This window comes from Rhinolophus hipposideros, assembly GCF_964194185.1.
Source record: "Rhinolophus hipposideros genome assembly, chromosome: 2".
NCBI lineage: Eukaryota > Metazoa > Chordata > Mammalia > Chiroptera > Rhinolophidae > Rhinolophus > Rhinolophus hipposideros.
This window is the reverse complement of record NC_138048.1, coordinates 83,981,052-84,002,772: the sequence shown is the minus strand read 5'-3', so window position 1 is coordinate 84,002,772 and position 21,721 is coordinate 83,981,052. Positions and strand designations below refer to the sequence as shown.

General features: G+C 37.2%; 1 protein-coding gene across 3 annotated transcripts in view; it reads left to right on the top strand.

Moving 5' to 3' along the window:
- Positions 1-21,721, top strand: part of KCNAB1 (potassium voltage-gated channel subfamily A regulatory beta subunit 1) — a 345,911-nt gene that overhangs the window by 276,607 nt on the left and 47,583 nt on the right. For all 3 annotated transcript variants that reach the window (XM_081065792.1, XM_081065790.1, XM_081065791.1), the window contains exons 6-8: positions 941-985; positions 3,035-3,078; positions 11,542-11,628. In XM_081065792.1, the coding sequence (XP_080921918.1) occupies positions 941-985; positions 3,035-3,078; positions 11,542-11,628 (176 nt within the window). The remainder of the gene's footprint in view (positions 1-940; positions 986-3,034; positions 3,079-11,541; positions 11,629-21,721) is intronic.

Genomic DNA, 21,721 nt, shown 5'->3' with positions numbered 1-21,721 from the left:
ATTTCAAATACTCGGCAAGTTTTGGTCTTAACTTTTGAATCACAAATGATTTTTTTTTCTAGACCAGTTCAATTGAATTACATACCTGGAGCAACTATATTACACTGAGATCTGTCTCCCAATTTGAAATTATATAACTATAATTCTCAAGACATATTTCTTATTCCACGACCATAATGGTATTTTCTGCCTTTGGGTGTGGTTTTGAGAAAGTAATAAATTTGCTGACAAGATTTTCACATTTTATTCCCTTAAGCATAAGGTAGTAAAGCTTTGAGTTAAGGATTATAGGACCGTTTTCCTGAAATGACATTTCCATTTAATAAGACACTCAAAGAAATTGTATTCCTATTTATTGACTATTATAATTTACTTCATCATTCATATTTCCATGTAGTCAGTTCTTGCCTGTAAATGTGGTGGTGGGAGAGGTAGTAACTCAGAATCACTAGGTCTATGGTCCTTGGAGGGTAGACTTAACCCCAGAAAAGTTTATGCGCAACGTTAAGTTAGATGCTAAGTAAGTGGTAGTTGATGGCTGTTTGTCTGAGCTACTAAAGCAATCCATCCTTTAAGTCCTTTCACTTACCCTTCTCATTTACTCTTTCTGACCCTCTATGCCTACCAATTACCTTCCCTTTGCCACCACCACTTACCTGTTTGCTGTCACAGCCCTCCCCCTCCTCCAACCCCTCTATTAAAGGTCACTCCATTCAGCCTCTTTCTCTGGGGTCTGACTTGAAGTCCCCATTCACCAGTTCCCTTTGTCCTTACATTTCAGTGACATGAATTAACAAATTTATCTCTTTACACCAATTTTTTAAAATATAAGCTATATTTTATATATTTCTTTGTAGTGTTATAATAATAATAATATGACTCTGTATAATAACCAGCAATTTATTTAATATTTCTCTCTGCTTGTCTGTTCCATATACAGGAGGTCCAGCCTGGTCATAACAACCAAACTGTACTGGGGTGGAAAGTAAGTTAAATTCCTTTTATTTTCCCTTCTTGACAGTAAACAAGTAGTAGTTCATGCTTTTATCTTTTTAGGGAACCATTTTACATCTAACGTACTTAAATTAATTGGTTTGCAAGGAAAGGTTATTTTTTTCTCACTTGAAGGAAATAGCAGTTAGCCTAGGAGTCAAGTTTAGCAAGATGCCCCCAAAGAAATGTAGTACAAAGCATGCGGTCGCTCATTACCAAGTGATTCGTGGAAATTTTCAAATACCATCCTCATCCTTAGAACCATCTTCAAAATAGAGTTCAAATTTTGGGGGAAGAAAATAAGCACATAGCATCACAAAAGAAAATCTATTCAAATCTGCCCAAACTTGGAGATTTCTACAGAATGTAAAGATAAAAATATCTCTTCTGGTCTAACGTGTACGTCTCTGATCGTTTCTGCTGAGCGCACTGAACGTGCTCATCAAAAGGAGCATCCCACTGGAGAGTGACACAGAGCTACTTGTGTCACTCTCTGTCAGGCCTCATGAAAGAGCAGTCCTCTCTCTGGTGTGGGATGCAGAACAAATTTTACAGGGTGAGTTAGCTTCTGATGGGTCTACGGGTGTTTGAACTGGTGCTTACATTACCCAGCAGGACTTAGAAGTCTGATCTTTTTGACAAACATGTAAGAAAATAGCAAGCTATTCCATGTACCTTTTCAAGGTACCTTTTCATGTACCTTCCGTGGAGTCTTAGAAAAAAAACAAACAAACGAAACCTTATTCATCTGCTAATAATTGATAGGGAAGAGTTAAAAATGAAATTAGAGTCAGAGGCCAGTTCCTCAAAATGTATATGTGTATACATACGTACACACATACAACTGGGGGTGACAAAAAAATGTATACATGTCGACACTTTGGTCAACGTAGCTCAAACAGTAGTTCACCGTAATCAAAAGTGTCTGGATGCTGATGGTAATCACTTTGAACACCTCTTGTAAATGCGGAAGTCAAGCGTGACTTGTATTCATCTTTTGTTATTGGTATATATTGAGTATTACAATTTTAATATAGTTTTCCTTTCTTAAAATGTGTATACATTTTTTGGCACCTTCTGTATTTACTCATATTTTATTGAGCCTGTTTATGATGTTAGTGTGCACACCCATGATGAAGACAGAAAGATGGAATTCAGATGTTTATTCCTATTGTAGTTTATATAAAAATAAAGCAACATAGTACCTATGAGAAATATAGGCTTACATGGTCTATGCTCTGATCCACGGTGCCATTGCCTGGTGCTTTTGCAGTGGAACTCCAAATTTTGCCTAAAATTAAGAAATAAACAGGAAGTAAAACAATCCACAAGAACCATTATGTAGTAGAGTGTTATGTACACTATTATCTGATATACTTATAAAAGATATAAAATCACGAATGGTAAACTTGTATGCTTTAAAAAGAGGTTGCCAAAGGTACTAATTTTGAAGAAACATTTCATCAATACTTTAAACTCAGACATATTTCTTTCTAATGGGCCAGAGCTTGAGAATGGTCTGAAAAGGCAAAAGTCCTGGTTAAAAGTTGCTCTTCTTAGCATATCATTTAAGGAAAAGTTGGTCGATCACATTTTAAAAGGAAATAGTTAATTTGTTTTGAAAGTCAAAGGCGCTATCAAATTTGCTTCCTTTCTCAGAAGAGCTAATGACTCGTCAGCAGCCTGGCAATTTTATAGTTAAGTTCACAAACTAAAGTGAAGCCTTTTTTGAATTTGAGTTTTTGAACTTGCTTGGGATTGGGTAAGAACAAGGTGGGAAGGTTGAGCCATGTGTCAAGTTATAGATGGACAGGCTGTGCATGGCTAAGTTGTTATTACTATGGAGTGATGACAGTCATGGTTAATTCATCTCCTGCGGTCTCCAAAGAAAAGGGGCTCAGTATGTTGCTCACCAGCCTTTTCTCTTCAGCCTGCAGAGGTGCAGAATTTGCAAAGAACAGGGTATGAAATTAGCAATTTGTTCTAGAATTATTATTCTGTACTTTTCCACTCAAAGTCGTTTGCTTCTTTTTCTTCTTAGAGCTGAAACGGAAAGAGGGTTGTCAAGAAAACATATTATTGAAGGTAGGTACTGGTGCTTCCATTTTATTTTCGTCTGTGGGCTGCTGATTCAAAAAAGGTATCAACCGAATAGGTTCAAAATATTTTAGGGGGGGTGGAAAATTCTCTGTAAAAAGAATCACAGTCAACTAAGTTTCTTCCTGGGGTTGAGTGTGGGGAGTGTAGTGATAATAGAGGAAAGAATGGAATCTCAGAAAAAAGTCAAAGTTTCTAGAACTCTTCTCATTTACAGCTATGCTGACATTAATAAAACACTTCCATAAGACTTTTTAAAGAGTTTTATTGAGATGTAATTTATATACCATAAAAGTTTACCCATTTAAAGTGTACAGTTAATTGGTTCTAAGGGTAATTACAGAGTTGTACAATCACTATAATTTAATTTTAAAACATTTTCATCACCCCAAAAAGAAAACTTTTACGCACTAGTAGTCATTTCCCATCCCCTCCTTACCCTCTCCTATAGCCCCAAGCAACCACTGATCTACTTTTCTCTATATAGATTTTCTAATTCTGGACATTCTATATAAATAAGAACGTACAGTATGTGATATTTTGTGGTTAGCTTCTTTCACTTAGCATATTGTTCCTCCACGTTGTAGCATGTGTCAGTACTTCATTCCTTTTTTTTGCCAAATAAAATTACATTGTATAACTCTGCCACATATCATCTAGTCATCAGTTGATATGCATTTGTGTTGTTTTCACTTTTGGACTATTCTATGAATAATGCTGCTATAGACATTTGTATGCAAGTTTTTGTGTGGACCTATGTTAAGACAACCATACTTTTTAAAAAAAGTATATATGCATGGAAAAAACTTGTAGAAAATTACCACTGGGTGATTGATTCATGGTGCCATTGCTTTTGCAATGGTATCAAAATTTTGCATAGCTTAGAAATAAAGAGAAAATATTAGATTGGTGCAAAATAAATTGCAGTTTTGGGCCAGCCCGGTGGCTCAGGTAGTTAGAGCTCCGTGCTCCTAACTCTGAAGGCTGCGGGTTCGATTCCCACATGGGCCAGTGGGCTCTCAACCACAAGGTTGCCAGTTCAATTCCTCGAATCCCACCAAGGGATGGTGGGCTTTGCCCCCTGCAACTAGCAACTGCAACTGGACCTGGAGCTGAGCTGCGCCCTCCACAACTAAGACTGAAAGGACAACAACTTGAAGCTGAACAGCACCCTCCACAACTAAGATTGACACAACTAAGATTGAAAGGACAACAACTTGACTTGGAAAAAAGTCCTGGAAGTACACACTGTTCCCCAATAAAGTCCTGTATCCCTTCCTCAATAATAAAAAAAAAATCTTTAAAAAAAAGTAATTGCAGTTTAAAAGATTAAAAATAATTGCAAAAAACGCAATTACTTTTACACCAACCTAATAAAATAGTCTGCAAGAACCATTATATTAATAGTAGAGTACTACAACCCTATTTCTCTGTGAGAATTATGAAAATTATAAGGAACTTTCATTTATTTCTTGCTTGTCTGTATATTACAAAAATTTTACATTTTTTCAATAAAGGAAAACATGTTAAAAGGGGCTGCCATGTTTCTAACATCTTTCTACTAGTTCATGAATTAATTCATAAAAATCCAAGATTTTATAACTTTAGATTCATGATTAATCATTGACACAGATGATTTTTCTCCTTTTAAAATCTGATTTCATTTATGAAATGCCAAAGTTACCAAAAAGCATAAAATATATTCTAATCACACCACTCTGAAAATAAAAATGGATAAAGAAGTAAAGTCCTCCCTTTGCTCACTTCATGTCATTCCAAATTTGACAATCTGGTTCCCAACTTTTTCCTACAGTCACACTGACTATCTACACAACTTACTTATAAACACAAAAACATATCGTGTTGAACCAATGGAATTAAGCTATAGCTATGAACTTAAACTTCACTTTTTGTCTCAATTAAAATAAATTTAGACACACACACACACACACGATTTATGTGTCATTCCTGTTTTTAGCATTTTAAAGAATTATACAAATGACCATCGTTATATAAATGAATTAGAAACTGGAAATTACATTGTTAGGTCAAAAAATAATGGATATTTTCACACAAAATTACTTTCTAAAAAGAACATACCTATCTGATGAATGAATTGATCTTATTTATTTGCTTTTTTGTACAATTATTTACTAATGGGTTTGAGCTTTTCATAATTATGTGCTTCTTGTTCTGGGAATTAAGTCTTTGTATTCTTAAGCTATTTTTCTTTTGAGTTGTTTGTTTTGATCTTATTAATTTGTAGGAGCTCTTTATACGTTATTGATGTTCACCGTTTGTCAATGACATGAGTTGCAAATGTTTTCTCCTAGGCTGTCATTTCATGGTGAAATTTTTCTCTGCATGAATCTAATCTAAAATGTAATATTACTTTTAAAGACATTCTTCCTAGTTTGGGAGTTGGAGCTCCCTATTGACCTATAACGATAATGACTTTGAAATATCTTAGACTTGCATTAGAATAAAAAACAGTTTTAGTATTCAATCATTTAATTTAAAATGGAGACTTTTGAAGCCAGATCTTGTGTACACACACACACACACACACACACACACACACACTTTTAACAGTAATAATTATATTCATTTACTTCCATAGTCTTTGTTTGAGTTTGGTATTTCTCACTAACTGGTTTTTAATATATTTGTAAGCATTTGGGCTCTAAAATCAGACAAACATTGGTTCAAGTTCCAACTCTGTCATGTATGAGCTGGGGGACTTTGTGCAAATGACTTAACCTCACTAAACCTCCATTTCTTTGACTATAAAATGGGTCACAAATATTCCTGCCTTATGATGATACTATACATCAATTGAAATTAGATCATTCACATTGAGCACAGTGAGCATAATAAGCACTTGATAAATTTTACTTTTGTCACCATCATTCTTCGTAGTGCAACTGCTAGTCACCATTCTATGGATAAGAACACCCTTTACTAAGTAAGCAACACCTGAGGTCGTCACAATAAATAACCACATTCTAGCACTACAGAAAGCTTCCAGATTCCTCACCCAAACAAGCTCTCTTCAGGCCTTGGTGTCCAGTTTGTCACTGTAAAGTTAAACCCAACCTGCCTCTCAAAAGTGGTACCACTCCTTCTCTAGCCTTTACCCCAGTATTTTCATCTACCACACAGTTTGTTAAACCCAAGTCAGCTTGTAGTAACAAGTTGAACCAACAGTGCTACTTCTTTTCTTTTCACTCTAATTGATTAAAAAAGATATTTAGAAAATTGTTCACACTGGCAATCAATGAAGAAATAAAATCAAAGAGAAAAAAATGGAGGTGTGATACTGTGCTTTTTAACGAATCTCCATTGCTTTAATATTTACCAGTGTGTGCGCATAATTTTAGAATTCTTTCTTTTTTTAAAGAGAGAATTGAAGTTTTCTTCAAGCCTCATACAACTTAATAGAAATACCTTAAATTCTCGCTCCCTTTTAAATAAGTCAGGAGTTCTCTTAGGAACTAATCTCTCAGGATAGATGAAGCAGTTCAGCTGAAGTTCAAACTGACCCAGATTCAAACTTCAACACAAAATTCCAAACTTTTGAGATTGAAGAAGAATTAGGATCAGTTATTATTATGTCATTATGTTATTTTTCAGTTCACAGTTTCAGCCAAAGACAAAAAATGTTCATGAGTGCAAGAGAGTCAGCAAAAAGGATATTTCTGGGCAGGCTAAAATTAGGGAATTGAGTGATTTTTGCAGAAAAAAGGCACATGAGATTTCCAGACCCAAAATAAAATTTGAGTGATTTATAAGTCATTATCCTTGAGCCTCATTGGTACTTGTTCTGTGATGAAGGTGACTTTGTTCGACACGGGATAGTCATACACACATTAAATCTGAGAGCTGCTCTTAAAGGATAAGACAGAAGCCCAATTCATGGAGAGTTCAGGCCACTTGTATGCTGAGTGACCTTGGCCACCTGAGTTAGTTTATAGAGTGAAAAATGAGTTTGACTTGTACATAATGTAGTTTTGAAGAAAATTCATATGAAAGGCCTTTTCAATGGGCCCAAAGTCCTTGACTTGAGTCCAGTTAGGAATAACATTCTCCTTAGATTCACAAGGAGGGGTAGAAATTTCACTAATAGGTTTATTATATCCATTTAGAATCCCCAGGTCCTCTCAGTCTCTGAAGCTCTATTTATTCATTCCACCATTTTACAAACATTCATTAAGCCTCTTTTAAAATTTAGCAGATCAAATTTCCTTAGGCTCTACCAGGAAAAATAGAAATGGTTTGGTAAGTCATACTGGAAGAATAAGTAAATTGTGTGCTTTTACAAAAGCTGTGTCTAAGTCTGTGTTTGCCTTTCAGGTAAACAACAGTTTTGCTATGCGATTCAAAACAAAAACCCACTGTCATTTTGTTTCAGGAGTAGATAAAGAAAATCATCTGAGAAAGCTCTGCTTGAAATTTTTTAATGAATAGCAAATGTTAAACCCTCCTATCTGAACTTTTTTAAAAAAAGAGATAATTGATGATTTTGCAATTGAAGTATAAATTTTTTAACAAATGGATTCAGCACAGGATACCTTTCTAGTGTTCCATGTTCATAGTAAACTAAAATTACCCACCAGGATAACCATGTTTCATAATGGCAGATGCAGTCACATGTATTATTCTAATACAGTGCAGTTTTCAAATATATATACATATCTCAAGTGTATTTTAAATCATGAATGAGAAGTCTGCCAAGAAGATGCTGGAAAATTATGCAGGGAAACCGTGTACATTACTTAAGCTAACATTTTTTTTCAAGCTAGATAGGAAATCAAATGTGTGGTAGGTGTAAAAGATGACGATATAGCATCTTTGAGTAGAACCCTTGCAGAATCTCCAAACTACTGATTTCCTGTTTCCACCCCAATAAGCCTGCAACCCTGACCACCTGATCCACCTCTATGGCGATCTGCTTAATCTCTGAGTGAGCAGATTTCTTTAGATGCCTGTGAAATAGGCTTAACTTGATTTGAGGTTCACCTTATGAATAATACAGTTCCTGTTCAACTTCAGAACCTAGAAGAAAAACGAAGCTAGATTTCTTTTTTTACTGTAGTCACTTAAAAGCTATTTTCTTTGCACAACACAATTTATCATCCTGTGGGCTTTTGAGGATTTGCCAGTTAATTGCTAGACGTTCCTCAAGGGCAGGAAGCATTTCTCATGCTTCTCCTATGTTCAGTCCCACAGACCCTGGGTGGGTGCCAAAGGACAGGCTATGTCAAAAGTGCCTCCAGCAAGTGCAACACTGCACTGGAGCACTTACCACCTTGGGTTATGATTCGCTGTCCAGATGCCCCTCCAGAGCCAAGGCTAATGCATTTTTGCATGTCTAGTTAAACTTAAGACAATACCTGGCCCCAAGTCAGTGCTCAACAAACATTTGCTAAGTGGAGATAGAACATGACAATTTGTTTATTGAAGATAAACCCTAAATGGCTCTCAAGGAGACAGTCACTGAGCACATCTCTATGTTGCTATGATTCTTTGCTATTTCTACAAGATTAAAGTATCCAAATAGGAAAAGACAGGACTACCCGATTTGGTTTGCAGTCCCCAGAAAGGTCAAAGCACAAGGATCACCTAGCTCCCTTTCATCTTTGGACAGATGAGGAAATGAAGGCCCAAAGGAGCTCAGAGACATAGGCGAGGTCATTCAGGCAAGCCTGAATTAGTACCCTGCATCTCAAACCCTGTGCTTCACCTGCATATAGACATCTCACTGAATATGCCACACTGGGCCACCCAGCTGCCAATGGCCCCGTGTGGGTGTTGCATGTGCTGCTCAGACTTATCATGGCTCCCACCATCACCACCAATATTCTTTTCCCCTGACTGCCTCACCTTACTTATACGCACTTCACTTCTCAGGCCAAACATCTGAGAGTCATCCTTGACTCCACTCTCTGTATCCAGCACATCAGCACATTTCTGCTTATACAACTCGTCCCAAATTTGAACACCTCTCACCGACTTGGTCCAACCTTGGTCTGCTGCAGTCACCTCCTTACTGGTGTCCCTCCTGCTTTCTCTTTTGTCCCCAACGGATCTTTCTCAGCACACCAAGTGCTCAGTTCAAAATGGAAGTCTATCCCATTAGAGATTTCAGGGAAATATCGTTTTCTCTGCTTAACCCCCATTTCCTTACCTCCCAGTCCCACAACCAATATTTTTCCATCTCACATAGAGTAAAATCCAAAATTCATACCACGGATTACAAGACTGTATGACAGATTTTCACACTGAGTGGATAATGTCTCTTAGGGGCACAATCTCCTTTTACTTCACTGCAAAGACAGAGTAGGGACCAGGTGGATCACTAATATCATTGCTTATAGTCTCACATGAAGACACTTGAGTCTCTGCTTCCTAGAGAAAGAACTGACAGGTGAGGAATGACCAAATACAATGACCTTTATGGCAAGTGCACGCCATTATTTAGGAGCACACATTATTACCATGATCAATGACCCTATACCAATAGATGCTCTCAGTATGCACTGCTGGCTTCTTGGGGGTGAGCACCGTGTCCATACATCTTTATACCACCAGAGCCCAGCACAATTTCAGGATCAAATTGGAATTCAGCACACGCTTATGGTGTGAAAGAGGAAATGATTTAAGTCATGACTGATTGGTCACACAGCATTACAAGGGCCAAGTCAGTCTCAGCTTCTTCTCCTACTTGCTCTCAGCCCACACTGAGCTGTTTGAAAAGACATAGAAGGAGTGGGCCATCATCAGAAAGGAGGACATTGCTTCCAGTGCCAGGCGTGGACCAGAATGTCACTAAATGCCTCCTTCCAAAACCAGGGGCTTTAGTGAAAATCTGTAGCATTTGCTTTAGCACTTCTCATTCTGAACCTTTCCAGATGTGCACACCATTATAATTACCGTATCTCTTGACAATTGATTTTGTTTGCTCTCTGGAGCAACAATTCCAAAGGTAGTAAATACTGTTATCTCCACTGCAGATCAGAAAACTGAGTCACAAAAGAAGGTGAAATAACCCAGGTGGGGTCACACAACGTGCTAGGGTACAGATTTCTAAACTTTCGCAATTGTAACACCCTATTATTTGTCTGCTTGGTTATCCTGTCCTCCCTTACCTCCTCCATAAACACAATTGTTTCCGAAAAGTAGCTCATATCATAGTGCTTTTTAAAGTAAATTTAATTTCAAGCTGCCCTTGAGGTAGCCTGAGTCTGAAAGTCACTACAGTCTTTTGAGAGCAAGCATTAGACCTTATAACACCTACCTACCCTCATCTCTTCATCAGTGCTCTTTTGAACAAGCTTCCACTACAGACAATCCTTTTTCAATGAATGAAAAATATTTCCGGAACTATATTCAAGCACTCCATTTTCCTGTCAAAAACATAATTGTGGCTGGCCAATAAACCAGTTTGAAAAATCAAATTTAAATGAGCCAAATTTAAATTTATAAGAGCTTCATTTAACATGCAATTAATTTTATGCCTATAATAAAAAGAGAAAAACCTCCGGTCTTCCTGAAGAAATTAAATTGGCTAATTAGGAAATGCTGTGCCTTATGAAAATGAGGTAAAACTACTCATGAACACTGTCATCCTTTTGGTTGTATAATATTATATACAATGCATTCTATTTCAAGGAAATATTAATTTCACTGAAATTAAATAAGTTTTTATGAGTGCTCATAGAAATGTGACCAAATGGTTAGGGCTAAAAAAATGAATATTAGTGCCAGATTTTTTTAATGCTCTCACTCTCTCCTTTATATTACCTCTTAGGTCTTTATAGCTTCTAGCATTTTTGTATCTCCCCCAAAAAATGGAGAACAATAAAAATGGTAGAGCTCAGCTATATTTAAGGTTCTTCAAATTTTGTTCAAATCAGTAAATTGGAACAAAAGCCTTCATTTGCCAACCCTTTTATTCCTACTATAATAAAACCCATGTGTACATAGGGCTGGTAGTCATTTATTTCTGATTTATACTGTTTTTATGTTTTTGATGTGCAATAAATATATCTCTATCCCATTAAGTAATTCAATACATGACATTAATTTACATTTTTCAAGAAGAAACTCTTAGTCTGCTTTTTATTCTAAACTTTGCTTCTGGATACTGCCACCCATGAGTCATTGTGCAAGATTATTACTAAGTATGGGTTTTCCAGTGAGATAGGAGAGCTAAAATCATTGAGAAAATTCTAAGATTTTTCCTTGTTGGGGTCAAAATCAGCCTTTCATATATTTTTTAAAGGTTTTAGAGATCAGTTAACACATCATTATATTCAATGCCTTTTTGAAACTAATCCAATGCTCTTTTTGAAAAAAGAGAGAGTAAATTCTTAAAGGTAACCAAACTTCAGCTATTTCTCATAGTGCTCATACTTAGACGTTTTTGGTTTTCTCTGCTTCTCTTCTCAGGATTGAAGGGCTCCCTCCAGAGGCTGCAGCTTGAGTATGTGGACGTAGTCTTTGCAAATCGACCAGACAATAACACCCCCATGGAAGGTGAGTGAAGAAATTTAATAAAAATTGTAGAGTTATTGATTCCAGCTTCACAATTTATTCCACTCACAGTAGGAAATAAAATACATTCAGACGGATTTGATTGAGTATGAAAAATAAAAACCTTTCCAGTCGATGTCTTTCAGCCTCAGTATTTACTCCTTAAGCCAATGCTAAACATCCTACATCTTCATTATTTTTTAAAGCAGTTGCAGGCATTGGAATTGTGCCTCCTGTTGGGTACCATGCTCACTTTTTCCAGGTTCATTTCACTTCTGTGATTCTATCAACTAAAACAATAAAATTAATTGGAAGGGGAGTTTATAACTCAGCCATCATTATTTTGGAGTGAGTCTGCTGAGGGTCTTCCTATTTTTAATGACCCTAAGTCTGATTAGTTTCCAATCTGTAGTAATAAGTGCTAAGTGGTACCATGAGCAGGAATTTTACAGGAGCCACTATTCAAAATGAGACTGTTCCAATTTGGTTTTTGATTCTAAAGGAGCTTCAACGTTTTATTTCCTTTCTGTTATAACTGCTTGAAGACAATAATTTAAGCATTTTTCAGAACATTCTTAAAACCAGGTTTTCTTCAGTTTACATTAATTTATGGAATGGTTGAGAAAGAAGATTGTCTGGGAGGTAAATTACAAACAATATTTTAGTTAATTGAGGTTTGCAGTCATAGGATTATCACTTATCTGGGGTAAAGGAGAATAAAAACATTTTGGGAAAAGGAGAATGTTCTTGCTATTTGAGGTTTATGATATGACATAGATCTACAAATTTTCAAAGAATTAGAATAATCAACATAAAATTACACTGATGGTAAATCTGTCTTTGATGATTCAAAAGGTAGTTCAGGATCTTGTAATAAACCTATAAAAGTTCTATGAAGATTTATTCTTGCTGTCGGGTTATAGAAGTTGTACAAGTTATAAATGATTGAAGTACATATGAATTTTCCTGTGGCTTGCATTTCTGACCAAAACAATGTTATTTAAGTTATTTTCCTTGCCATTTGTCTCTTTTTCAACTACAGAGAAATGTTTAAAATACATATTTATATATGTATAATTTTCTCCTAGAATTGTCTGCTTGATTGATTCTGAGTAAATTAGGAGTTTACTATTGCATAAGGCAATATTAGTGTTAGAAATTCATAATAAAAAATTATCCATGGAAATGACATAAAAATGCATACTTTTATCAAAGCAGAAAATGGGTATTTGATAAAGCAAATCATAAACATTTTTTAGTACAAGAAGTGCTTATTGCAAGGATAATATAATGTCACTCTTTTCACATTAGAGCAGAGTACTACAGCTATGTAGTGAGTAAAAGTTGCAGATGAAAGGCCATTTAGTGGGGGCTGTGAAAGACTGAAATTGCTTCCCATTTTAAGTGCCTAGTGACTATTTTCCTCTTTGGAAAAGTGTCCTAGTGTTCTTTGCAATTACACCATATGCAGGATAGACGAACAGCTGGGATTTTTCAGTCTTTTGTGTTTTTCCCCATTTTGCCCATCCTACCCCTATCTTTAATCTTAGGGATATAATGTAGGAGTCTCTCAAACAGACAGTTTTGTAATTTGCATGATGTACCTATAAAAGGAAGAAATTCTCGATTAGGAGCCAAACTATGTGATGCTGATATGATAATGGTGTCTGTTGTATGAACACTGATTATGTGTTGAAATTTATTAGAAGGGTGCTTCCAATTGTTAAAAAAAAAAAAAAAGGTAGAACTGTAGCATGGTCCAGCCTCTGCTGGAATCAGATAACATTCCCATGTTCTCTGATTTCCTTATAGAAAATTCTGCATAGCAGAATAAGAAGCTATTTTATCATGAGCCATTGTCCAGATTCAGAAGTCTAATGAAGAGTGTCAAACAATGGAGAGGAATGTGGCTCTGGGGCAGTCAGCCACCTTATACTGCCATGTAGCCTATCCTTCCCCACCCCCACCCCCACTCCCACTCGCACCCCCACCAGGGGCAGATCCACTCCGAGCCGGCCCATCAGGCTCAGAGTTTTATTCCTCTGCGAGGACTTAGCAAGGACACACCACAGGCAATCGCTCACGTAGGACTTGCTCCAGATTAAAATGGGATTTCTCCCTAGCTTTCAGAACAGGTGTATCCTCAGACTTCCTATGCTATGTTCTAAGGTGGGCGCAATGGAAGTGCCAGTTTGAGGCTAGTCTCTGGAAACTCATTCTCTACATTTCATCTTTTCACTGTAAGAGAGGAAAGCACTGATCTGGGTAATAGAGAGAAGAAGAAATGGGAAATAAGAAGCATGTAAGAAATAGACAGGGATTGCCAGGTGGCCTTGGGTACATTTGCTCCTCTAAGAATGAAAAAACAAAACAAAAAAAAGAAAAACAAAAACAACTGGTGTCCAAGCTTTTTCTGGATTCCATGTTGTTCTTAAGATTCATTTCTTCAGTGGTTTTGTAAGTCATATGTGTGGAGAATGAAAGTTGTACATGTACAATGGGGCTACCTTAGGAGGGTTATTTGTTTCTAAAAGCAACACAGAAAGTAAATGTTATGTATAATCAAAATTACCCTTGAAAACTCTACAGTAATTCTTTGTTAGTCAATGCTACTCTATAGCCTTTAATTAGTTACTCAATTTCTTCACCAAATATAGTGACAAAACCATCACTAGATATCACCGAGCCACTTTTTTTTTTTGTAATGGCCAGAAAATTCTTAATATCATTCACAGCCTTTTCTCATTTCAGCAACTCACATTGGCAATTTTAGGCTCAATCACATTCATGTCTAATATAAATGAAATGATGCAAGAGTGGTTGCCGATTATGTATTGCCAAATTTTCATGCATTAAACCTACAGATATTGGCCCTGTGCTGTGTGTATATGCTGGCTATCCTGTAGGAGACCCTTAGCATTTGTAGATTTTTACTGGTTTTGGCCATTCCCAGACAACTCCACAGAGGCACCACACAAACTAACTTATACTTTTTCTGAGGCACCTCTTTTAAACCCCTAATGAGATCTAATGAAAGAGCATAGACCAGCTTTCCAAGACACATGTTAAACAACTTTGATTTAAATGTATTAAAATGCCAACTCCATTCATTTAATTTGTACCCTGAAAGGATGTTAATTGGGAACATTTCTAAAATAGACCAGGATGAGTTTCATCCAGTTTTGACATATCATAGAGCAACCCATTGAGCCAGAAAAAGATGAGCAGTAACACCTTCTTCATAATATCTTGGCATCATATATCCAATGAGTTGCTGCCTTCCCTTCTTCCTTAGAAAACCGATAGACAAAAACCGAGTCCTCTGAAAAGAATTCCAAATGTCTCATCAGTGGAGAAAGGGGTGACACTTCATTTGCAATCTACAACCCTACGGCACACAATTCAACATTTTAGAGCTCTGGGAAGATGTTCTGGACAGCAGAGGGGCACTTGTGTGCTTTGTCCTCTGGCCTCCTTGTTTTTCTGGTTCACCTCGTAGTAAGTCATTTTTCTTTCACAGCATTTGCTGTGCCATCTGTCTCTGCTACAATATCTGGCATCGGTGGCATGTTTTCCAATCCCAGGAAAAATCAGCCCATATTCTGTTTCTTACTTCTCATGCTGCTGTGTTCTTCCCTGTAGTCACTGACAGGTCCTCATGCTCTGTGACACTAATAGTCTTAATTCTCTCATTTTCCATCAATCCCCTATGTGTATTTTAAAACCTCTTGAGCTCATTGGAAAGAGAAAGTTCACTCCAACGAGTCCTCCTGAATAGGGATAGACTTGGAGCATGTGTGTGTCTGACGACGTGTACTAGGAGTTTTTTTATTCGGTTTTCTGTCATTCCCAAGTGCCAGGCTCATTTCTCCATCTACTTGCTGCTCATTGCTTCAGGGAGGACGTGATGGAGCATGACGATAGGCAATGAAAGGAGGCTATAAACCTTGTACCACTTGTGAATAACAGAAGAAAGAAGGGACCCATTTTCCTTTATATAGCTTTTTAAAAATGAAGGAAGAAAGCCAATAATTTGTTGATCTGTGAATATGATGATTTTTATATTAATTTAACTTTTAATTTAAAAGAAAACAACACTTGGAGTTGAGCCTTCTAACTTTTATTTTGAGCTTTTGGCCAAAACTAGTTAATCTCATAGACTCCTTGAGTCATTAGATATTATTCCTTTCCTAATTACAGTTTCCTGTTAGCAATTCAATGCAGACATAAAACAACCCAGATGTCTTATTTCAAATGAGAGAGACGAGATCAAAGTTAGCTTCACCTAATTCCATAATATCATCATGTCAAACAACCTATTCCATAAGTATTTACTTCTTTCTAAACCATCTTTTTTAGTGTCACCATATGCAATCAGTGATCTATGGATATTCAGGAATCTAGAATATCCAATAACAGTACAGGAAATACAAGAAAGTGGCAAACATTGCAGCATCCCAATTTTTCTACATTTTTTTTTCACCTCCAGAACACTGGACCTAGATATTTAGCATCCAAAGTAAAGTTTTCAGAACAAAATCTTAATGATCTAAAACCTAGAAATATCACCTACCCACAATGGGTCATCCCTTCTGCATTTATATTTTATTATCCTTCCTGAAAGACACTCTCAATCTGTCCCCCCAAAAAACACCATAATAATAGCAGGAAGAAGTCTTCTGCAAATAGTCTATAACAGTGCTGTGCAATAGAAATATTATGCAAGCCACATATGTATTTATAATTTTCTTTTAGCTACATTTAAAAAGTAAAAAGAAATGGGTGAGATTAATTGTAAAAATATGTATACTTTAATCCAATGTATAAAAAATTATTTCAATATAAAAATTGCTAATGAGACTTTTTACTTTCTTTTTTTCATATTAAGTCTTTGAAATTTGTAATATATTTCACACTTATAGCTCATCTTAATTTGGACCAGTCACATGTCAAGTGCGCAATAGTCATATGCGGTTAGTGGCCACTGTATTTGACCATACAAATTCTATTTCCAGTCTAACAGAGGACCAGACACAGAGTAGGTGCTCAATAAATATTTATTGGGTGGAAGGATAGCTAGAAGAATGGATGGATGGATGGATGGATGGATGGATGGATGGATGGATGGATGGATGGATGAATGGATAAGTGTTTGAGCAACTGACTGAATGAAGCTCTAAAGTCAAATAGTTCTAACCTAATTTTTCTCTACTTGAAAACTTATGTGGGTTTCCTAACATCTGTGAACATGCTGGTACTTACTCTGTTTCAGCATATTTCAGGGTGATGTTAAGAAGGATGGGACACTGGCAAACAGCCCCAGGACACTCTTACACCCATGTCTCCTCATCTGCAACAAGGGCAGCATCCAGATGCCGGATCTCTCCCTAGAAATCTGATTGATACTTAAATGAGTAGAAATGAATGGAGGGATGATTTCTTGGCAGTTCAGTTGCCCCTGAGGATTATGATATCAAATTAAAATTATCTAGCACATGTCATTTATGTCTCTGGCCAGGAGGTTCCTGAGAGCCTCTGGTATCCATCAGATCAATTTAACCTCCTGGCTTGAGAAGGCTGCGATAGCTGAGTTTTCAATAAATTAATTTGGAGAAAATGATTTTCATATTCAAGAAGAGAAGCAAAACCCTACCAAGTCTGATTTCATAAAATTGGAGAAAAAGTGTTCCAATTTTATGAAATCAGTTTTATTTTCACTTAAATGTGAATTTGCCAAACATTTTACTACTGCTTTAGACTTATGTTTTATCCTTCTTGGTTAGACCTACCTTGGACACCCTATGTAAAATCTACCCTGCATACTTTCTATCCCTTGATGTTTTATCCTATACAGAACAGGAAGCAAGTCCTGTCATAAAAGGAGAAATTAATTTCATCCATTCTAAGGAAAAACACAGGGAGGGATGATTGGGTTAACTTTGGGTTCTTTTAGTCTCCAGTGCAGCTTTTTAGAAAGAAACCATTTTTTTATTCATTGCGGGCCTCTTTCTCATTGGGACAATATTTCTGCAAAGTGGACGACAGAACATTAGATGGACACATCTTCTCATCCTGGCTTTGTACCCATTAGACTGTATACCAGGGACAATTACTATCCTCGCTGAGACTCCATATCTTCACCTGAAAATGGAGGTAATATATAAAGAGACATCTGAATGAGTTAACAATGTAGGTCCACCACCTCACTCAGAGCTGAGGAGGCAAATATAAGCTGCATTTCTAAAATGCCCCACATAATGCGCCTACATGTAAAACTGATTTTTCTCTGGATCTCTACTCGGAGGTAACCATAGAAATCCAAGACCCTGAAATTATCACGTGATGAAAATCCAATGAAAGTGGCCAGGTGTAGGGCCAACCAGGGTCTATGGTGAGGCCATGGAGCAATCAAGGTACAGCGCTGGCGAGGAAGTCTTCTAGCCCATTATTTTCTCCTTGGAATTTTGTTCTGAAATCCTCCGTTCCCTTTAATATTAATGTCATCATAGATTTTCCAAGGTTAATCTATTCAGTTCAAAAGCAATCTTGAACCTGTGACATTATTTTCAAATGTGTATCTAGAAAAAAGCTCAGTAATAGGATTCGCTCATTCATTCAACTGATATTCATTGGATATCTACTATGTGCCAAGCACCAGGAGAAGCAGAAGTTAATAAATCAGGCAAACATCCTGCAAACTGCATTCTTGTGGGGGAGATAGATAATAAGTTGGTAAGAAAATGACATTAGATAGTGATACTAGTATAGAGAAAAAAATAAATCCTAGAAGGGGGATAGGAAGTACATGAGGTAGAATTTACATAAGGTGTCCAAAGAAGGTCTAACTGAGAAGGATATGGAGGGAGTACCTAGGCCTCCCCCGACATAGGAAGAGCAGGACTTTGGAGTCAGATAGATCCGAATTCAAATCATCTTCCTCTTTCTTACTAGCTTTGTGATCTTAGGCAAATTAATCTCTTATCCTCAGTTTACTTGTCTGTAAAATGCAAGTGATAATATCTACTCTACGGGTTATTATGAGAATTATTTGAGATAATACATACAAAATGTTTAGAATGTTGCTTAGTACCTGGTAATTGTTCAAAAAGTTTAAGCTATCAATTTTTATTGTTATTGTTTGCATGGTCCTTTTGTAAATTTGCCACGTGGGAAATGACCCTGGGGCAATAGTAGCCTCCTAGTTCACTACCGGTAATCCTAGAGGTCCCAAAACAGAAAGGCTCACACAACAAATTAAGATGCATGAATCACATGGTTTATTAAACCAATTAAAAGAAAAACATAGTGAGAAGCGAGGGGGAAGAGATAGGTGGAATTAAATCAATTAGGGTAGAGTACAAGCAGGTACAGGGACCCAACTACACGAATTTTGGGGCAGGCAGTGTTCACGTGATCTCTTCTTTCAGCTGCATTGGCCTTCCCTATGGTGGCCTGGTTATAATGGTCAGAGGTGAGGTTTGAGCAAGAAACACAGCAGACTGAAGGTGCCTGGGTCAATGGATCACTTGCTGTATTGGAAACGTCGGGGACAAATCCACCTGGCCATTAGCTGTACCTCACTAGTTAGCCTGATGTATAGCTGTGAACAAGAAATGCGGATTTCTTCTGCAGAGAATTTTTGAAGCCAGAATGGGGTCACCCACGGTGGCTGATTTAAGACCTCTTTTGAGTCCTCACGAGTTTCATGTATATTTAGTGTATCTTGAGTGTTTGGTGTTACTCATACGGATGCATTGTGAATATCATGTCTTTCCATCCTCCCCTCTCTATGCTCAGCATGCACGGTTGCTGCTTTGTCTGTGGCTGCCATGACTCAAAGGTTACTAAGCCACTTCGTTTTACTAGACACACACTGTGAATTCTGCCAGTCTCACAAACTGCTCTGTTCTCTACCCCGTCTCATTTTCCCTCCTTATTTGTTTGTGTTCTTACTTTCTTGAGCAGAACTGAGTAATCTAAAGTAACACAGCAAAGGCACATTACAGAGTTTACCACTCTGCCTTAGACTTGCAGTCTTCTAAGGCCATTGAAATAATTTTCCAGATTTGACAGAGGGCCCCAAAGTTCTGAACACGATCACTCTGACATGCCTCTCTCAGGAACCGGGCCCTGGTTAACAAATTACCTTTCTCCATCTGGGTTCCACAGAACAGGGGCTTTAGAAAAACTCCCTCTATTAGACATACTGAGAAGTTCAGATTGCCAAGGCTGCAGAAAATACGTGATGGGCTAGCTTTAAAGAAAACGACATTCCACTTTGTAATCATCTGCTACTGTATTTTGTGCTTTCTTTGGAAGGCAAAGATTTCCAACCTTATTCCATAAAGTTTTGGTTGGAAGGGAGGATCTTTCCAACATGAGCACATAGAATAGAATATGCTCATGTTCCATACCGTTTAGCTACATCCTCCATTCTCTTGCCCCCTTTTGTTTCCTTTCTTCACATCTTCAGTCAACAGTGAAGGCAGAAGAGATTCAACCCCTATCATTAGGAAGATACAAAAGGAGAAACAACAGGGACCGTGTGTCTGGGGGCTCATTGGAACTTCTTGCCCCAAATCTGTGGCCCTCACCAAGCTCAGAAAGGGTGGTTTTTGTTGTTGTTTATTTTTTCAAGTTGTTTTTAGTTAAGAAAAAAAGAAACAGAGAGAGAACGGAGATGGCTTCTGCTCACCCCCAGCTGTCAGGTGGAAACAGAGCTGCTTAGTATTCTGGGGCTGTGGGTTTGTGACTCATGTGAACTTCCTTCTGTGGGAGTTGTCATCTACCTGAAAGATAGCTGGAGCTGTGACAAGATTTACCTCCGTATTCTGAGGGAATGTTGACTCAATCTCAGGGGAATTCATCTTTGTAAATTCCTCATTATGCTGCAGCTGATCTGCAATGACATGGGTGCAACTCGAAGACTAACATTATCCAACTCGCTAGCCTGGACAGGTGGGGCTGTGGATTTTAACAGCCTGTCACTGAGCAGCATCTCACACAAACGCAGGGTTTCCAAGCCTGCTGATTTCATGGGGTGAGCAGAGCCACCTATGCCATCATTTACCTGGAACTCTCAGACAGTGGGGACAAACAAATACCCTTAACTCTCTCTCTTGCTCTCTGTACAAAATGAAGCAACAAGAGAGTAAATGTTTTTTGTTAAACTCCTCCTGTATATTTAATATGTGTAGTAAAAAAATAGGGGGTCTGCAATCAGAGGGTGAGGATGTTAGTTGTAGGCATGTAAACTTGGTTGAGTTGCTCAGACTCTGTTGCTCTGTGTGTCATTTGGAAAATCGGAAGAATAAAAATATTACCTTCCCTAACTATTTCCAAGATTGGTATGAAGACATTAAGAGATAATATAAGTAAACATGTTTTAGAAACTGTAAGGCCTTGTACACATATTTTGAGGTTGATATTGTTGTTACATATGTTTATAATTTGGGAAATAGATATGCATAATGAGATATAATCATTAAAGTTTCAGCCAGGCACCAAGACACAATTTCATTTCTTTTTGAAATGAAATTTTAAAGAGAGGCACCCAATCTGCATTTGTATACTTGCAAAGGAAATGGGCAAGGGCTGGTTCCATTTCTCTTTCTTTCCCCAGCTTTTTATTTTGAAAAATTAAAACCTACAGAAAAGTTGAAAAAATAAACATATAATACTCTTCATCTAGATGTACCACATTGTGCTGTATTTTGTCCCTATTTTGCTCTTTCTCGCTTTCTCGTTGTAATGTTTCACCCACACTTTCCTGTCCCCTGAGAACAAGGCATTCTTCTATATACCCATAACATAATCATCACCCCCGAGAGTTCTAACATTAATACGTACTATTATCTAGTATACAAACCATATTCAAATTTCCTGTAATGTCCTTTACAGGATTTACTTGAGGTTTTCGCGGGGAGAAAGTGGGTCCATGATTTAATTAAGAATTCCACATTGCTTTTAGTTGCCATGGCCTTTGAATCTCCTTTAGTCTAAAACTGTTCCTTCACCTTTTTTGCTCTTTAATGACATTGACATTTTTTAAAAATCCAAGCCTGTTGCTCTGGAGAAACTTTCTCAGTCTGGATTT